This window comes from Ciconia boyciana, chromosome 4 (genome assembly GCF_034638445.1).
Source record: "Ciconia boyciana chromosome 4, ASM3463844v1, whole genome shotgun sequence".
Lineage (NCBI taxonomy): Eukaryota > Metazoa > Chordata > Aves > Ciconiiformes > Ciconiidae > Ciconia > Ciconia boyciana.
Window position 1 is genome coordinate 83547158 of NC_132937.1, and position 16865 is coordinate 83564022.

The following is a 16865-nucleotide window of genomic DNA, read 5'->3' on the forward strand; positions in this document are numbered from 1 at the left end:
ATGGACTATTCCTGCATGTTACATGGAAAGTGACCAATTCCTATATTCTGCACACAGATAGTCAATCAGTTTTGAAAGGATCTGCACCTCCTCGGACAAGTGCTTGGGATCCATACACTGAAACTGATAGAACAGTCTGGATAATACAAGCCTGCTCTAAGTTGAAACTTTGTAGACGGCTTACCAATTTACCTTATTAACCATTTCTATTCTGTCCATTCTTTCCTAAAGATTCTAAAATATACATTCAGGTTATGCAAAGAGTTCTTTATGAATCCTATGATCAACAACTTGAGACAAAAGGTTGCTGGGAGTGACACTATACCAATATAAAATCTCCTACTATCTCAAATAATATCAATGATTTCTGTGAAAGCTGTCTTGTCACTCTTCTATGCTGAATGAGGAATATTTCTATGCCAACTCTAAAAAGCTCTCTTAGTCTAGAAATCAACAGTGGTGAAAAAATATGTAAACAACTAGTGCCTTTTAGGCTGTGATTCATAGGAAACAGGAATTTTTCTTTTGTCAAAGAAACAAATACACTGTAGAGCTAGTAAGTGTCTATTTGTTCATTTTAAAGACTAAAAAACCCCAAGAAAACCAACATTTTTGCTATAAAAGTATTAATATAAGGGTGCATTTATATTTTTAATAATAAAGACCACTTACAGCACAATTTCTGATAACTGAGCGTATTTACTAGCTATTGGCCTGAGAAGTGGAAGAGCTTTTCCTCTTTCTCAGCTGCTCACTTCGAAGACTCCTCCCTTTCTATAAACTATTTCAAAGCAAAATTTGTTTGCCTTCAGCTCTCCAGATTACAAATCTATCCTCCCTTGACAATCGCTCTTAAAAGTTAACACTTCCAAGTCCTGCACTCCTTAATGCCTGGTGGAGAAACAGCTTGAATGTACTTCAACACAGTCCTGAGTGCAGACAGCCTTTACGATGTCTGCATGAGCCAATCCTGGAAGGAAAACCACAATGTGGACAAAGCGAACACTTCTGGGAGAGGTGTGCGGAATGGATCTTGCAGTGAAACCCTCTCAGGAGCACTCACAGAAGCCCCATAAAACACAGGTTTGTGAGCTCAGTGCTGCACCACACCTGGTCACTTGATATATACTTTTACAAATTGAGAAAAGTTTCCAGAATCCTCATCGTGCTCCATCAGACACATAAATGTGTCATTAAAAAAAAAAAAAAAAAAGTGCAATTACAAGACCAAGTTTAAGACTGATGGCAAGCCAGAAAAGCAGAATGCCTCGATATGACTGCCATGTTGCTTGACCAGTGCTTTACCCTTTAATACAGTGCTGCCCATTTTCTTTTCCCCTTTACTGATTTGTGAGGACTCTTGTTCTGTAAGTACTGTGCTAAAACCCCCTATGATTCCACTTGATGAATCTGGCACAAAGCACATCTAAATGGGTCAATGAAGCCTTTCCAGTTACCAGCTTTTTTGAAGACTAAGATCTGTGCAAGGATCAGGAAAGAAAAAAAAGGAAACATTAAAAAACAAACAAACAAACAAAAAATAACCCCCCAGAACCACACAACAGTAAGAGTGATTTAATCACTACAGTCATCAAGGAAAAACAAACTAAACAGACATTTTATGTGAAAACAGTTTTCTTGGTCTATATAGGACTCTTGTGCTCAAGCCTTATGACTGGAATTTGTACCTCATTTCAACACACACAATATTAAGCAGTATCAATTAAAACTGACATATAACCAGTACAAAACATTACAAAGTTATAAAAGTTTCTGAAGCATTTGCTGATATATCATAATGTATAAGATACAAAAACTATATTGATTGATGGCAAGGCTGAAGATTAAAAAAAGGTCTGACTCAAGCGTTACCAGTTCCTTGCAGCTAAAATTTCAAACTACGACAGAACTTAGAAGTTGAAAGTAAAATACAAGTCACATCACACTTAAAGCTACGGGATCTGACAACAAGGATACTGTATTTATTGTCAGGCACACAAAATGCCTTCCATACTCCTGAGCAGCATGAGAAGTTTAATTTCTGCACTTTAACTGTTACACGAAAAACTTCAAGCACCGCACATTTCTAAGCAAATTCATGTTTACCCTGGCAAGCTTAAGACTCAAATTGTCTAACACCTTGACAGATGCAGCAAAAACAGACAAAGCTTTTTGTTACTAAAATTAATTGCCTCTAATATTTAAATATCTGGACATGGTATTACCTTCATGGCATGGATTTCTTCTATTAATCTCTCAACTCGTTTTTGGTTCTTTAATTTCAAGTCTTCTGAACCCCTGCAAATTAAGTCTGTCTTTATTAAAAAAATCTCGGTTTTGTTCACTGTAGTTCCCTGTAGGCTAGTACTAAGTAGCAAAATAAAAATATCACAAGAGTGAGCATAAACACATTCCCTTGTTGTTAAATGAACATTTTAGCAAACATAATCTAATGCTTCTGCTGTTCTGAACAGAAGAAAAAACACGGAGGATTTACCAGAATAATAAGAAAGACAAATGTTACTTTATTAGAAAATAGTAACTACAATTCCTATCAACAATACATAGGAGACTCTGATATCTCAAATATAATTACATTTTAAGATCTGTAATATTTAAATATAAGAGATCATTGGGCTTGCTTCTTATTTTGCACAATGTGCTAAAATTGTGGGAGAAGAGTATGCTCAGTTTACACTTTGAACACAGTAACATGCATCTTACACCATCTCCAATATGACAAGTCACAAGTTACTTTGGGCCAGTTATCTTTAAAACCATAATCTACAAAATGAGATTATGTAGATTATTTAACTATTTACTTAAATATTAATTAATACTAATTATTAAAAATCAAGTGTGACCTGTATGTCTATGCAAACAGAACAATATGTTTTGCTATAGAACCTTGCAGACAACTGCAATGAGAAAATGTTGCCCAACTTAGGTTCAACAGCAGAATAACCTAAAAGTTCAAGTCTGACACTAAAAAGTGCTGTAAAAGGTTCTGTAAGTGATTTGGATTAGCTTCCAATACACTAAATACCTTTAAAAAAAATGTTATCCCAATTCTGCTTATGGAACTGCTTTTTAGTTAGTATTTTTAGTCTACCTTAAGTGATGTAAAAATAAGACAAATAGAATTTACGCGTTAAAGTGCCTTGAGTTTTAAATGTGATACATACTTCATTTTTGGGAAAACAATTAAGATACTGTCTCATTTATAAACACACAAACAAGAACAGTGATATTTAAAACTAACTTTTTCATCTTTAATTTCCCAATGTGTCTGGTCAGTCTGCGAATAGTCAGGACTCTGGCCTTCTTCACGTCTTTTCTCATCTTCACAACCTGTCAGAAAGATGGAATATATTATAAAGCTTGTTTTTCTTCGTTAGTTTCCATACATTCATGACATTGACTTAAATTTTAGAAATTAGTTAAACAAAAAGAACTATTTTTGAAAAGAGTGCATTCCCCTGCTAACCAGTTCAAATGAATTCAGATTTCATCTAAAATCAAACTACCTCCATAAACATGAGAGGAAGAACAACCAACAGCCTAAAAATGTGTCTGAGGTCTAAAGAGAAGACAACACATTCCTAACTAGCCATATTTTAATATTACTCTTAGAGCTAGACTGAGCTAGAGATTTGAAAAGACTCACCTTTTCCCTTCACTTTGTTTATTTTTGCGCTGGTGAAACAGCACCAGTACTTTACCATTAGTACCTAATATGTAAAAGCATTTTCACTATGAAACATTGTGAAAGATTAAGGAAAGAGTCCCAAACTAAACATTAGTTATTATAGAACAGAATTTGAGATATGAAAATCTTTTTACATATTTTAATTGATTTTTGTTGAAAATAAAATCAAAGTGATTTCCAACTCACTACAGTCTCTTTCAACTTCCTATCCTACCCAGTACTCTGTTCCCAAAATGTATTTCAAAGTAGACAGTATTAAAGAAAACTTGATAATGATGTTTTGGTCTTATTTCTCACCCCAAAATAAAAGACACAATTCTAATTATTATTAGACAGATAGTACAAACAGACAAATCTTTGGAATCTCTTGCTATTAAATTCCATTGTGGGAAACCCTAAGCCTAGGCATTATCTTGTCAATGATGCACATTTTGGAGATACAGGGAGTCAATAGCGACTTATAGCCTTGCTTTTTTATAACTGAAAAAACCTCCTTATTTATTCAGATACATCTTACTACCACTATTAAGATTTTTGCATTTAACAGTTAAACTCAGAAAATACGAAATATTAAAACAAACAAACAAAAAAATCAGTCTTCCTGGCAAAAATCCAAATTTCTCTTAAATTTATCCAGTGGAATAAGCTTCAAAATAAGTTGGCACCTCTTTCTCAAGGAAGTTCTTTACCTCAGATTTCTATTTTGTCTTATGATTTCTCAGAGATAACACCAAAATGATTGCTTGATGGTAATTGCACCATCAAGTCAGTTCAACCAGGAATATTAGTACTATAAACCTGCATCAAGCTTGACCAAAAAAAGAGAAAAAATAAATCTCCAAAGCTCACACAGGAACATTTCACACCTATGATGGGAAGCCTGGCTAGCTAGTATATATCCCCTGTGCAGAGACCATAAAGGTGAGCCTATATCATTTATTTAAAACAACAAAAAAACCCCACATATTTTGCACACCTGATTATGTTTGTAGCTAGGTTACCGACACAAACGAGCGGTTAAGCCTTGAACTGTACTCAGCAGTGGCTCTACCGAAGGCTGAATCAGTCAGAGCAAAACAATTTCTAGAGAGGGGCACATGGTGATGGCCAGCCCCACCCCTGCCAGGGCAGAGAAGGAGCATGTGGAGCAGCACTCCCCCAAAAAGTAGGGGAGGAGAATTGTACTGGGGCAGCGTTCCTGGCAACTTGCACAGAGAGAAGGGAAAAGGCAAAGAAAGTTTCTGGGACAAGAATGACTGACTTAAAATTGGTCTCCTGTTCTAAAATTTGTACAGCAAAGGTCAGTACTTACCTCAGTTAACCTAGTGAAAATAACTGCACACAGGTCTACCTACAAACATTTCTACTCCAGTTAAGAGCAGAAACCATGTGCCAAAAAGCACCTGTGCCAAGTCTCTTGCTAGACAGCACCACTGCTCAAGTCTCCATGCACTAAGGAAGAAATCCTTAACATTACCATTTGCCATCTGAGCATGTAAACATTTCTTTTTGTAAGACATTGAATAAAATTATCATAGCTTCCTATATTACATCATCTTCTAAATGGAAGAAAGAAAATAAAGCATCTTCTGGTTGAATGCATCTTATATACTACGTACGTTCAAAGAGTTTGGCACTTCAGTTGCAAACTGGGTACGCCTTCTTAGAAAGTTTGGGGAGGGGGGGTTGTTTCTTTTGTTTTGGTTTTTTTTTTAAAATAACCATCAAAAACATCCACAAGCTACAAATATATTTGAATGTAAATAACTTGTACTTTACATATTAGTTACTGTGTATCCAAACACACAGTATATTTAACTTCCTCTCAAAAAATACTTTGTAATGTATTTTTTAATAGAAATATTCATGCAGACACAGCATGTTTCCGGGGCCTACAAGAGCCAAAACCCAGCCTCCACTGCTGCCAGCCAATGAAGGCTGTATAGACATATGACAGCAGGAATGAGGGAAGGTATTCGCTCTTTGGCAGACTAGGAATATCAATTTATGTAATCCACAGTCATTTCTTTCACACGGGACAGTATGCATCAACTATGTTCTTGGAAGTACTCATAAAGTTCTCAAGAAAGCAGTCAGCTCTTTGGGACAGAAATCAAAAAACTTTTGCTTTAGATTTACAGTGTGCCTGAAACAATGGGGCTTAGACCACCAGGGTGGCTCCTAGGACTTAGTGGACGACCCGTCTCTTGTGTTACAAAGTGAGATAGGCAAGTTCCTCTTGAATAAAAAAAAAATACTTCCCCCCAAACAGTAGTAGATTTTGAAAAATAATAAGAAATATTTACTCCTAATAAGTAAGGTGTTTTTTTATAAATAGGTTAAGAAAAGACAACAAGAAAAAGATAAGTCTTTGTACTGAAACTTAGAAAGGCTGCAGTATAAGTCAGGGTCAGATTTATCAATGCTTTAAGACCAGGCAATAAGGATTTTTAATCTACTTAGAGGTCGCAGTAAATACAAAAGAATAAACACAGGCAAAACTCAAAGCAAACAATTTCTTCTATCAATAGGCACACATTCTAGGATTCCTGGAAATTCAGGAAGCCTGTAATTGTAAGTGGAAATAACCACTTCAAAGATTCCTTGCAACAAAAGAACAAGAGATGCTTTACTTTGTTGAAGACATTTCTTTATTGTGTAGGAAAACATTATCTACACGGCAATTAAGCCATCACTATTTATTAATACTAACAAATATCCATGTTTATTAATGATTAATACATATATGTTAATTACAATTCTTAAACAGTAAGACTAGATAATATAAAAGAATATAAAATCTAAGACTAGATATAGATAATATATACATTATCAAATCTAAAAGAAACCATAGGGGAAATGAACTTACTTTTAAAAACAAGCCTAGGTACTAACACGTACTAGCCTGAAAGCACATGAGCATGTTTCAAAAGCTATGGTTAGGAATAAAAATCACATCCATTCTGCACTGTGTCTTCCATAGTATGTTCTAAGTATTTATATTACTACAGATCCCAAACAAAGACAAAATGCAAAAAAATTCCATGGCTGCAGGTATTCCACAAAAAGAGGCTTTCATCACCCCAACAGCTTGCAACCTACAGTAAGCATTGCCACAAAACATGACATGTACCAGCCAACTGCACACAAGCCATTTCAAGCCATAGGCAGACAATAGCTGCTGCTGTTTCAAGAGAGAAAGGGCAAACAAAGAGCACAATATGGGATCTGCAGATTACTAGCTAGACAAGAACTAGAATCTCTCTCCTGCGATTCACCTCTGCCCATTACTGCACATTACTGAGAGGGATTACAACAGGAATTGCTGACTTCAGCACAACCTACACTAAATAGCCCTGGTACTCACTGCTAGTAGCAGTAGTACCTGGCAATAAAAAGAGCCCTGATTTGGGTGGATGGGTACACTTGCACATCGTACAAAGGAACAAGAGGGTATATGTCAAACCAAGAGGGTGATTTCCAGCGAACAACGCGTCTAACAAGTGTGTGTTTAAAGGCATCACAAGAACTATATTCACAGCTGAGGAAGGGAGAAACCAACAGCTTTGGCCACTTTGCCTTCTTATTCCAGGTTTCTCCTGGCTCTGCAAGGTAACTATTCCCAGAGATTTGTCCTCATGTGGTAGTCCAGTGAAGCCTTCCCCAGTCCTCAGCATGTCCAAGCCCTTCTCATGCCCAAGCAGGGGGAATAAAGGGAGAGAAACTAACACAGGATCGTTTAATCGTACCTTTGATCTCTAAGTTTCCTTCTAGGTTTTTTTGCAAGAAAAGAGTTTCATTTGAATACTGGTATTTCAGTCATAGTTACCAATTACTTAATTTCAACTAACAAGAACCTTGGAAGGGCTGAATCAGTGCCTGAATCAGTGTTGGACTTACTGGAAAGGGCTTCTGATCACATACATTATCCCTTTTAAATTAATGGGACATGGTTATTGTATATAATAAAGACAAAAATACATGTGTAATAGAAAGTTATTTTAAGAGCCTCGCACACAATTAAGCTGTTGCAAAAAACCTTTTATGAAAATTTTCAAGTTTCTTGAAGAGAAACCGAAGGTATTTTTAGAGGAAAGAACCAAAAAAATATCTGGGTTAGGTTCCAAAAATCTAAATCACTACGGAACAGTCCTTATATTGGTGATGGCAACAAAACCACATGAAGCAATGTGGACAAAACGACACTATAGGTGCAATATTACATTCAAATTCACATGACTAGTCAAAGGTATTTGCCTTCACATTTTTAAGACAACAGCAGCAAAGTTCTCAAAGGAATACTACATTAGAATAAAATGTTATACTTGGCCACTTCTGAAACTTGTTTTGAGGTCTGTACAGGCAACATGCCTCCAAACTAAGCTAGTGTTCAGCCAGTTAGAAAAAAATAAAGGAAAGTGTGACTAAAGATTTGTAGATGTATCAAGAAAGGTACGTGTCTACTCTGAACTATAGTATCAACTATATTTGACCAAAAAATATCCCCCAAAACCAAGCCATTCTTCAAAGAAATATTAATCCAATGGATTTAGAGAAAAAATAAGCAATAACATGTTTCTGCCCATGGCTTGCTTAATATATTCTATTCAAAAACACTGAAATACTAGAAGAACTGTGTAGGTTTACAATATGAAACATAAAGTGTTTTTTTCATGTTACCATGTACAAAAGCTAGTACTGTACATGAAAATACCTGAAAGACCCAGAATGTCTTAAATTCTTCTTAACTCAAAGTTAATAAAAGTTTACTTATGCAGTCAGCCCCAGCTATCCAAAATGCATAAAAGCCAATAAACTGATGGCCATGCCTTTTTCCTCAGAGCAGCCTGAAGCACATGCAACTTGGGCTTCAGCCCATGAGGTGCCGAACATGTTGGTCCTGAACCAATAATGCACTTAAACAAATTATTAAATCCTTAAACAACCAGCACTAGACAGACTGGAGTTTCTTCAGCCACTTCTGCTTTATGCCAGCACACAGTCTACTCCTAGTTCTTGTACAAGTAACCAGAAGAGACAAATAATTCTGTTCTTCTCAAGGAAGGACACTATACCTAACCTCATCCAGTGAAAAAACTCATTATAAGAGTTTATAGTGTTCTAAAATATCCATAATGTTATACAAACACACATCCATTAAACAGAGGCCTCCCTCCTCTCCCCCGACATGGTGAATTCTCTCCTATATAAAGACTGTCTTCAAGGTTCACCACAATTGCAAAAAAATTTCATTTATGGTTTGAAGGTATTATTCTTAAGCAATGTTCTGTAATTTTACATAGACATGTCCAAATCCACTTTGGAATATAAGATCTTGTATGTCTTTTCTATCACTTGATGCCTGAAAAAAAAGAGGGTAGTTCTGAGTTTGCTTTTCTGCTTCAATTTCTTCCCGTGCTCTCAAGGCTAACAGGCTTTATCTGACATGAAGGTCACACCTGAGAGTGGGATGACAATGAGAAAACATCAAGAATCTACCTTGTAAACTCTGTCTCAGGAAAGAATCTATTTTAAATATACCTGATCATATCACTATCAACAAATTACCACATACCTGCACAAACTAGGTCTAGTGAATGAATGATAGTGATAAATGAAATCCTAAGTACAAACTATACTACAGTCCTAGTGAAGCCCTTCCATGCCAAGAGAACCCTTGCAGGTTGAAATCATAGTCTGATCCATTAAGAGCAAAACAGGTCAAAGCAAAAGGAAAAATACTATTTACATGTGCCCAAAGGTATGCAATAGCTTTTTGATTTTACTACATTAAGAAATTTGCTTCTGAACCCTCTCAACTTTAAGCAGCACTGCTAAAGTAGAAAGGGAAAAAGTCATTAAAAACCACACCAAAACCAGTTGTGAATGTTGCTTAAATTATGCATCAACAAATGTCAGAGCAAGAAATCCAACTTTAAAAAAAAAAGTGAAACGTATTTAAGTTGCATATTCACGGTCTTTTCAATACCTACAAGAAAAACATGGAACTAAGTAATGTGTCAGTTCTCACTGATGTTCTTTCCTTTCCTCATTTTAGGGCACACCAAAAGCATTGGTTTCATTTTATAGTTACTTGGCAGTCTTCTAACCAAGAAATTACCATGGCAACAGAGTATTCTAAATGTTAATTTTTGGTGCTATTTGGCAACAGAGAGTTTTAAAATTCAAAACACCTGCAGCTTTAGCACGTATTAGCCAGAACTAACAATAGTACATAATCTTTTGAGTGAATAATCTAAGTGAAAAAATGTTTCTGGAACTTCATTACAAATATTTCTCTCTATTATCTGGAATGTCAGCTTGAAAGATCTAACGATTTTTAGATTCTTAGGAAAAGTTAAGAATTGCCAAGTTTACTTTTTTTTTCTTTTTTAGAAAAAGAATCACTATATTACAGTATATATTTTCCACATGTCAAAATACCTCTGGAAATAGCCAGTCTCAGACTTATTACAGCTTCATATATTTGTATTATAAAAACATATATAAGTAGGGAGGTAAAGGCAGCAGGAACAACGTAAACGCACCTACAGTGGAGTATCAGGGTTCAGTTGTTCATTTTGAGCACAGTTTTACACAAATATATATCCACAAAAAAGAGAAACCTCACACATCCTAACCCTACAAAAACCACAACAAGGTGAGTTTTCAGCCAGATCAGTTTCCTGAACTGTTTCCCCTTATGGTCACATGAACGCTAGCTAGTTCCAGGGCAAAAGAACGAAGTGAGGATGTACAGAAGGAGACAGAGAGATGGGCTACAACAAACCAGACTACGATCAGTGAGCTATCCCTGTATTTAATATAAGGATCATATCCCAGCATAGAGAGTGCTAAGGAACTCACAGTTTCTTCAGCTAGTGTCTGTGCCATACCAATGTAGCGTTAATCTTGCCTTTGCCATCTTCGGCTACATGCAAACAGCTTTGAACCAAGTGGACTGGATTATACCACAATACATCTAACAAAATTTAGACAAGTAAATGAAACATGAGGCAACTTTTTCTGGATTAAAATATAGCACCCTGCTGCCCAAAGCAGGCAGAAGTGCCATCACTAGCTGGAGGCACCCGCAAAACAAAACACCCGTAGCCTCTCAGGCCTCTGGACACTCAACCTGTTGGGTTCCTGAGGGTGGCTGCTAAGGATGAATGGGAAAAAGCACACTACCCACTTGGGAATGTTTCCACCTTTCTCACAGGAAAAGTAATGCCACACTCTTTGTGAGTTACTGTCAAACCCTTCCTCCACAGACTGCCCATGCTGCTTTCTTTGTACTTTCTCAACTGAAGCACTGAAATACGAGTTTCTTTTTTCAATATAGCACCGTATTTCCTCCTGCATGGAGAACAGTTGTCATTTCTAGCATAATTTCTCCAAGTGGAAACCACAATGAGTACTCGGACTGCTAGCAAAGATTTCATTTTCATCCGAAGGTTTTGAAAAGCAATTCCAAATATCTCAGATAGTTGGGAGGGAGTAAGACTAGTCTAGAATTACTTGCTTATTGCCAAAGACCAAAATTTAATGGATTTACTGCTTCAAAGTTGGTGTCTCGCTGTATGGAGTCAGGCTCTATATAGTACTTCAGAAAGCATTCGAGCTCTCAAGTCCAAACCAGGACCATGAGCTGGCTAGACACATTTCTAAACCCTAAATAAACAGCAGTAGTTGTAAATGTCCAGATAAGAAATAACTGTGATAAAATAGCCCAAAGATGCTATATTACATAAATGAGCGCATAGGTCACCACCTGGAAATAAAAATTACACAAGTCTTCCAAAACAGAGGACAACCTGATGGCGATTTCTAACCCTGTATTTAACTGATCAGCTGGACATGAGTTTGAAAACCCTCAGCTAGCACTCTGCTAAAAATATTTCCATGGAATGTTGCAGGGGGATGTGATCAAGGCAGTCAATGCAGCCAAGCTCAAATCAATGGATTTCTATGCCTAGGATTTCTTAATTAGAGCAGAGCTCTAGCTAGAAGACACATGTGAATTTCACGCCCCCTTATGCTTTCATTTCACAAGGAAGAAAGTAATAGCAGAAGCTACAGTAGTGACATAAGAATTATCAGGATGAACACATGTGAATAAATAATGAGAGAGTGGTGAGAGGTTTTTTCCCTTTTTCTCTTCAAATGGTGAACTTTTTAAAAGCAGATGAAATAAAGAGAGCACTGCTCCCATGGCAACATTATGAACCTCTACATTACTTGCATAATCTGAAGCACAACACCATACCTTGACTATACTGACTCGCAAACAATGTGTGTCATTTTTTGCATTAATTATACAAATCACAAACATTATCCAAACCCGTAGAGTTGAACTGCTATCATGAAAAGAAAATTGTGGCAAAACTGGGTATGACACCTTTCACATAATGAAGTCACAAATGCAACAACAGCATTGCCAGTATTAATTTGGGGTGGTGGTGTGATTGGTTTGGCTTGGAATTGTTATTCCTTTTTTTTTTTTTTTCCTTTAAAGAGGCACTGTCATGTTGCTACTTCCTCTTCTTCCAGTTTAAGTAAGATAGGCATCTTTCTGAGGAAACTGTACAGTTGTTAAAAAAAGAGACAGTCAAAAGAGGCTTACAAACTTACACCCCTGTTCTGAGGATATTTGAAAAAATATAACATGACTCAGGTTAAGGTATAGTTTTTAAAGATTAACCTCCTTTTATCTAAAAATGAGCCTGAGTAATGCTGTTAAGCACTCACCACCCTTTCACTTACCTCAATTCATAAACAACAGTATTAGCCTAACCACCAGTGTCTCTTCTGACTGCCTGGTACCAGATCAGCAAGAGCTTTAAATGCAAGTTAAATTCAGTCCGTCGGACAAAGCCCCAAAACATCAAGCGATGGGTTTGTCTGACAGAACCAAGAGATGCAAGACTCCTTGCTACGTAAGCCAGTGAGAGGTCTGGTAAGTACCAACTCCTTTGCAATAGAATGTAAAACTGAAGCATTTTAATAGATATCACTCCATCTTGCAAGAAAAGCAGCAGCAGAACAACCAGTTAGCAGCTCAACTAAAAGGACAAACCAGTGCATCAGATCATTTTCCCTTATTCTACCTCAGTTTGACTGCTTCAGTCATGGGGTATCAGTGATTTGAAAAAGTGCACTGTAGAAATGTTTACAAGAGGGGAATGGTAAAAGAGTAAATAAACTTTGGCAAACTGTAAACACAGCGCTGTTTCCCTTATATGCTTCTCTACCTTCCCCCATTTACATTTACTTCCACATAGCACTTGCCTGTTGAGTATTCATAGAATCATAGAATAGTTTGGGTTGGAAGGGACCTTTAAAGGTCATCTAGTCCAAACCCCTGCAATAAGCAGGGACTTCTTCAACTAGAAGAGGTTGCTCAGAGGCCCGTCCAACCTGACCTTGAATGTTTCCAGGGATGGGACATATACCATGCCTCTGGGCAACCTCTTCCAGTGTTTCACCACCCTCATCATAAAAAAATTCTTCCTTATACCTAGTCTGAATCTACCCTCTTTCAGTTTAAAACCATTACCTCTTGTCCTATCACTACAGGCCCTACTAAAAAGTCTGTGTCCCCATCTTTCTTATAAGCCCCCTTTAAGTATTGAAAGGTCACAATAAGGTCTCCTTGGAGCCTTCTTTTCTCCAGGCTGAACAACCCCAACTCTCTCAGCCTTTCTCCATAGGAGAGGTGTTCCAGCCATTGCATCATTTTTGTGGCCCTCCTCTGGACCTGCTCTAACAGGTCCATGTCTTTCCTGTGCTGAGGGCTCCAGAGCTGGACGCAGTACTCCAGGTGGGGTCTCACAAGAGCAGAGCAGAGGGGCAGAATCACCTCCCTCAACCTGCTGGCCACGCTTCTTTTGATGCAGCCCAGGATATGGTTGGCTTTCTAGGCTGCAAGCACACATTGCCAGCTCATGTCCAGTTTTTCATCCACCAAGTCCTTCCGGCAGGGCTGCTCTCAATCCGTTCATCTCCCAGCCTGTAATGATAGTGGGAGTTGCCCCGACCCAGGTGCAGGACCTTGCACTTGGCCTTGTTGAACCTCATGAGGTTCAAAATAACGGACTAGTAAATTGCACTTGACTAAATGTTCATTTCAAGCATCCTTGTACCATTCTTCTGGCCAACTAGCTGCTCTTTACATGCTATAGTTCACTTTCAAGGAACTACGTGACTTCGGCATTCATGGAGCATCCATCCCACATCAACAGGCCTCCAACGTCCTATGGCCAAACAGTCAGCAGGTCAACTGTCATACTGCCTCACTCTGATTAGCATGCAAGTGTGCTTTGTCATTAACTGAAGCATCAAAATTAATTTTCAAACCACAACAAAGCCGCTCAGCTCCAGCTGTAAGAAGGTCAGTCTGCCGCGCTACGGTACTAATTGGGGGTGGGATGGGAATGGGGCAATAGGGACAGTGGCAGTTGTATGCCAGTTAGCCCTACAAGAATGCATGCTGCCCCTTCTTTTTGCACTGGTAGAACTGATCTCATATTATTCATGCATTCATTTGTTTTGGAAGTGCTTTGGACAACATCCACTGAAAGCAATTATTTGGATCCAGAAAGGTGGCACAGTTTATGATGGGCTTTAAAAGCAAGCAGAGAATCAGAACCTGAGCTGACTCAAAGCTTAAGATGGAAATTCTGAAGACTGCCAGCCAAACTGATTCTTCTATGTATCATTTTGCTTTTCAATAGTTTATTTAGACTTTAAGTTCTTTGAACATTACATCAATTTGTGTAACTACTTTTATGTAACACTGATGTTATGATAAATTACTTTATTTATGTGCTCAAAAAATGAAGGAAAACATATCCTATCCTACTTTTAAAACATAGTGTCCACGTCATCTTAAAAGTCCCACTTTCTCCACTTTGTTTTAAAATTTAGATTTTCAAAATTTGTTTGTGGCTCAGTGTTCTCAATTGAGTTTATTAACGATCATTTTTGCAAAGAGATGGTGGTATTCGCCTCCTAGGTCACCAGAGAAAAACCTCAAGAACCCTGAGAGCCAATACATTACAACTTTTCTCAGCTATCCTGAAAGAGTGGAACATTAAAACTGTGTGTATTCTGGACTTAAATTTGTTAACCTTGTTTCTGAGGAAATTAAGTTTGTCAGCACATTGTTTGCCTGTCAGTATCCCTCCCCAGTAACTTTTGGGCTTACTAAACAGAAACCAAATTTGACAAATCAGCACAGGCCAGAGCTCCTACACATTTTGTGAAAACTGGTAGCCAAGTAGGAGATAAGGACTAAAATTAGCATGCCTAGCATGGAAGAAATACACAAGCAGAATTCAAATCTTTTCCATTTTGGCTGTCATTTAGTACATGCATACTCATTTGCCAGCACATCTGGCTCTGAACCAGCCACAGAACACCAGTCACATCTCCTGATTGGCCAAACAGGTGGGAAACACGAGCCATAACTACAGTTACTGATTAGCACTCAAAGAGAGCAACTCCAAGGATAATACACTAAAAAACTGTAGAGACAGAGGAATTATTGAGGATACTGGTATGAAGTTTTAAGGAATACTAGACTCAAAGCTGGAAGATGCCAGGCATCACTGGTTCTGCAACTTGAACATACAATATGTTTTATGCTTATCACATTCTTTGGACTGATGTTTTTAATCTGGTGATTGAAGCTTCAGAGGAAATTAGAACACTGACAGCTTGCTCAGCTGGATAGGAGAAGTTCTTCTGTGCAAGATAGTTCATGTAAAAAGAGATATTTTTATAGTTACTTCAGCTACCTTCAGCTTACACTAGTCTCACATGCTAAGCAGCCAGGGAAAGAACAGGAAGCCTGTGCAACATTACAGCAGCATAATATTTGTCAAATATTCATATCTTAATATTACCAGAAAATGCACTATTTTTGTGAATCTGTCATTCAACACAACCACTCATTTTGTACTAAGACTCATCCACTTAGAAATTTCTGTTTCAATGTCACTATATAGTTGTTATTATGCAGGCATAAAGGAATCATAAAGGAAAAATGGTTTAAAGTTCATTAAACAAAACTCAGTATCAGCTGAGGAGTGATCAAGTTGGAGAAATATCTATTAAATAATTTCTCTATAAATCTGAAGGATAAAAAAGTGAACTAAACACCACGATTTTTAGATTGTCGATATAGTATGTATAACCTGTTTTTGTGAAAACTGAAAATAAAGGTAACTGATCTTACTATGATAAGAAAAACAACCTTTTTGTTTTAAAATCTAAACTATTTTTCTTCAAACTCCTCCTCAGTAAAGCTTGTCCCTGTCCATACGTGTAAGAAGAGGAATAAGTACTAGGAAACCAAAAAGCAAGAAGATTCTTTAAGGATGTGAAAATTCGGGGAAGGTCTCAACTATCAACTGCTGCTGCTAAAGTGAAACTCAATATTAAGTTTAATTAACTTTTGGATAGAAGCAAACCACACCTCAAGTTACATCTTGCAACAGTTAAAGCTAATTTTCATCATATGAGTAAGTATCACCAGTACCAATGTATTTTGGAGGAATAAGCAGCTCTCCCTGTACTACACTCTCCTCACAAGCTGAAGAAATTTCTACCATGCAAGTATACTTTAAACTAACAATAAAATTTTCTCCTGTCTCTGATCTGTAACTCCCAAAAGTGTCTACTTTCTTGTCTGATGCTCAAATATGACACTTCTAAAGTTTAGACAGGAAAACAAAATTCTATGTAACTAGTGTCACAGTATCATAACAAAAACTATCACACTGGAGGTAAGTAGAGAAGCACGTCATGGAATGAGGGAATGTAAGGAAAGCAAGGAATGATGTCTAGTCCAATAAAATGGTCAAATAAAAGTTTCAGTGAGTGAAGTTCCTGGGGGGGTAGGAGGGGGGAGAAAAAAAATCATAAGCACTTTTTTTTCTATGCCTGGAAAAAAAAGCCGTGGCGATAAATACGTACTAAGGATTTAACATTCACTTTTTCAAAGGAAGAAATCCTCTGTTAAAAAAAAGAGAGAACAAGAAAACAGGGAAGGAACAGAAAAGACGCGTATGTAGTTTTACACTTTCAAAATATTTGGTACCTTGGCACACCTCCTTACAAAAACTGTCTTCTCCTTATTTAAAAAATGCTA

At 37.2% G+C, this 16865-nt stretch overlaps 1 protein-coding gene across 1 annotated transcript in view; it reads right to left on the reverse strand.

Annotated features, from left to right (window-relative positions):
- Positions 1-16865, reverse strand: part of SRFBP1 (serum response factor binding protein 1) — an 84631-nt gene that overhangs the window by 52656 nt on the left and 15110 nt on the right. Inside the window, exons 2-3 of the mRNA XM_072860433.1 lie at positions 3263-3351; positions 2226-2298 (exon numbers count right to left, since the gene is read on the reverse strand). Of these exons, the coding sequence (XP_072716534.1) occupies positions 2226-2298; positions 3263-3351 (162 nt within the window). The remainder of the gene's footprint in view (positions 1-2225; positions 2299-3262; positions 3352-16865) is intronic.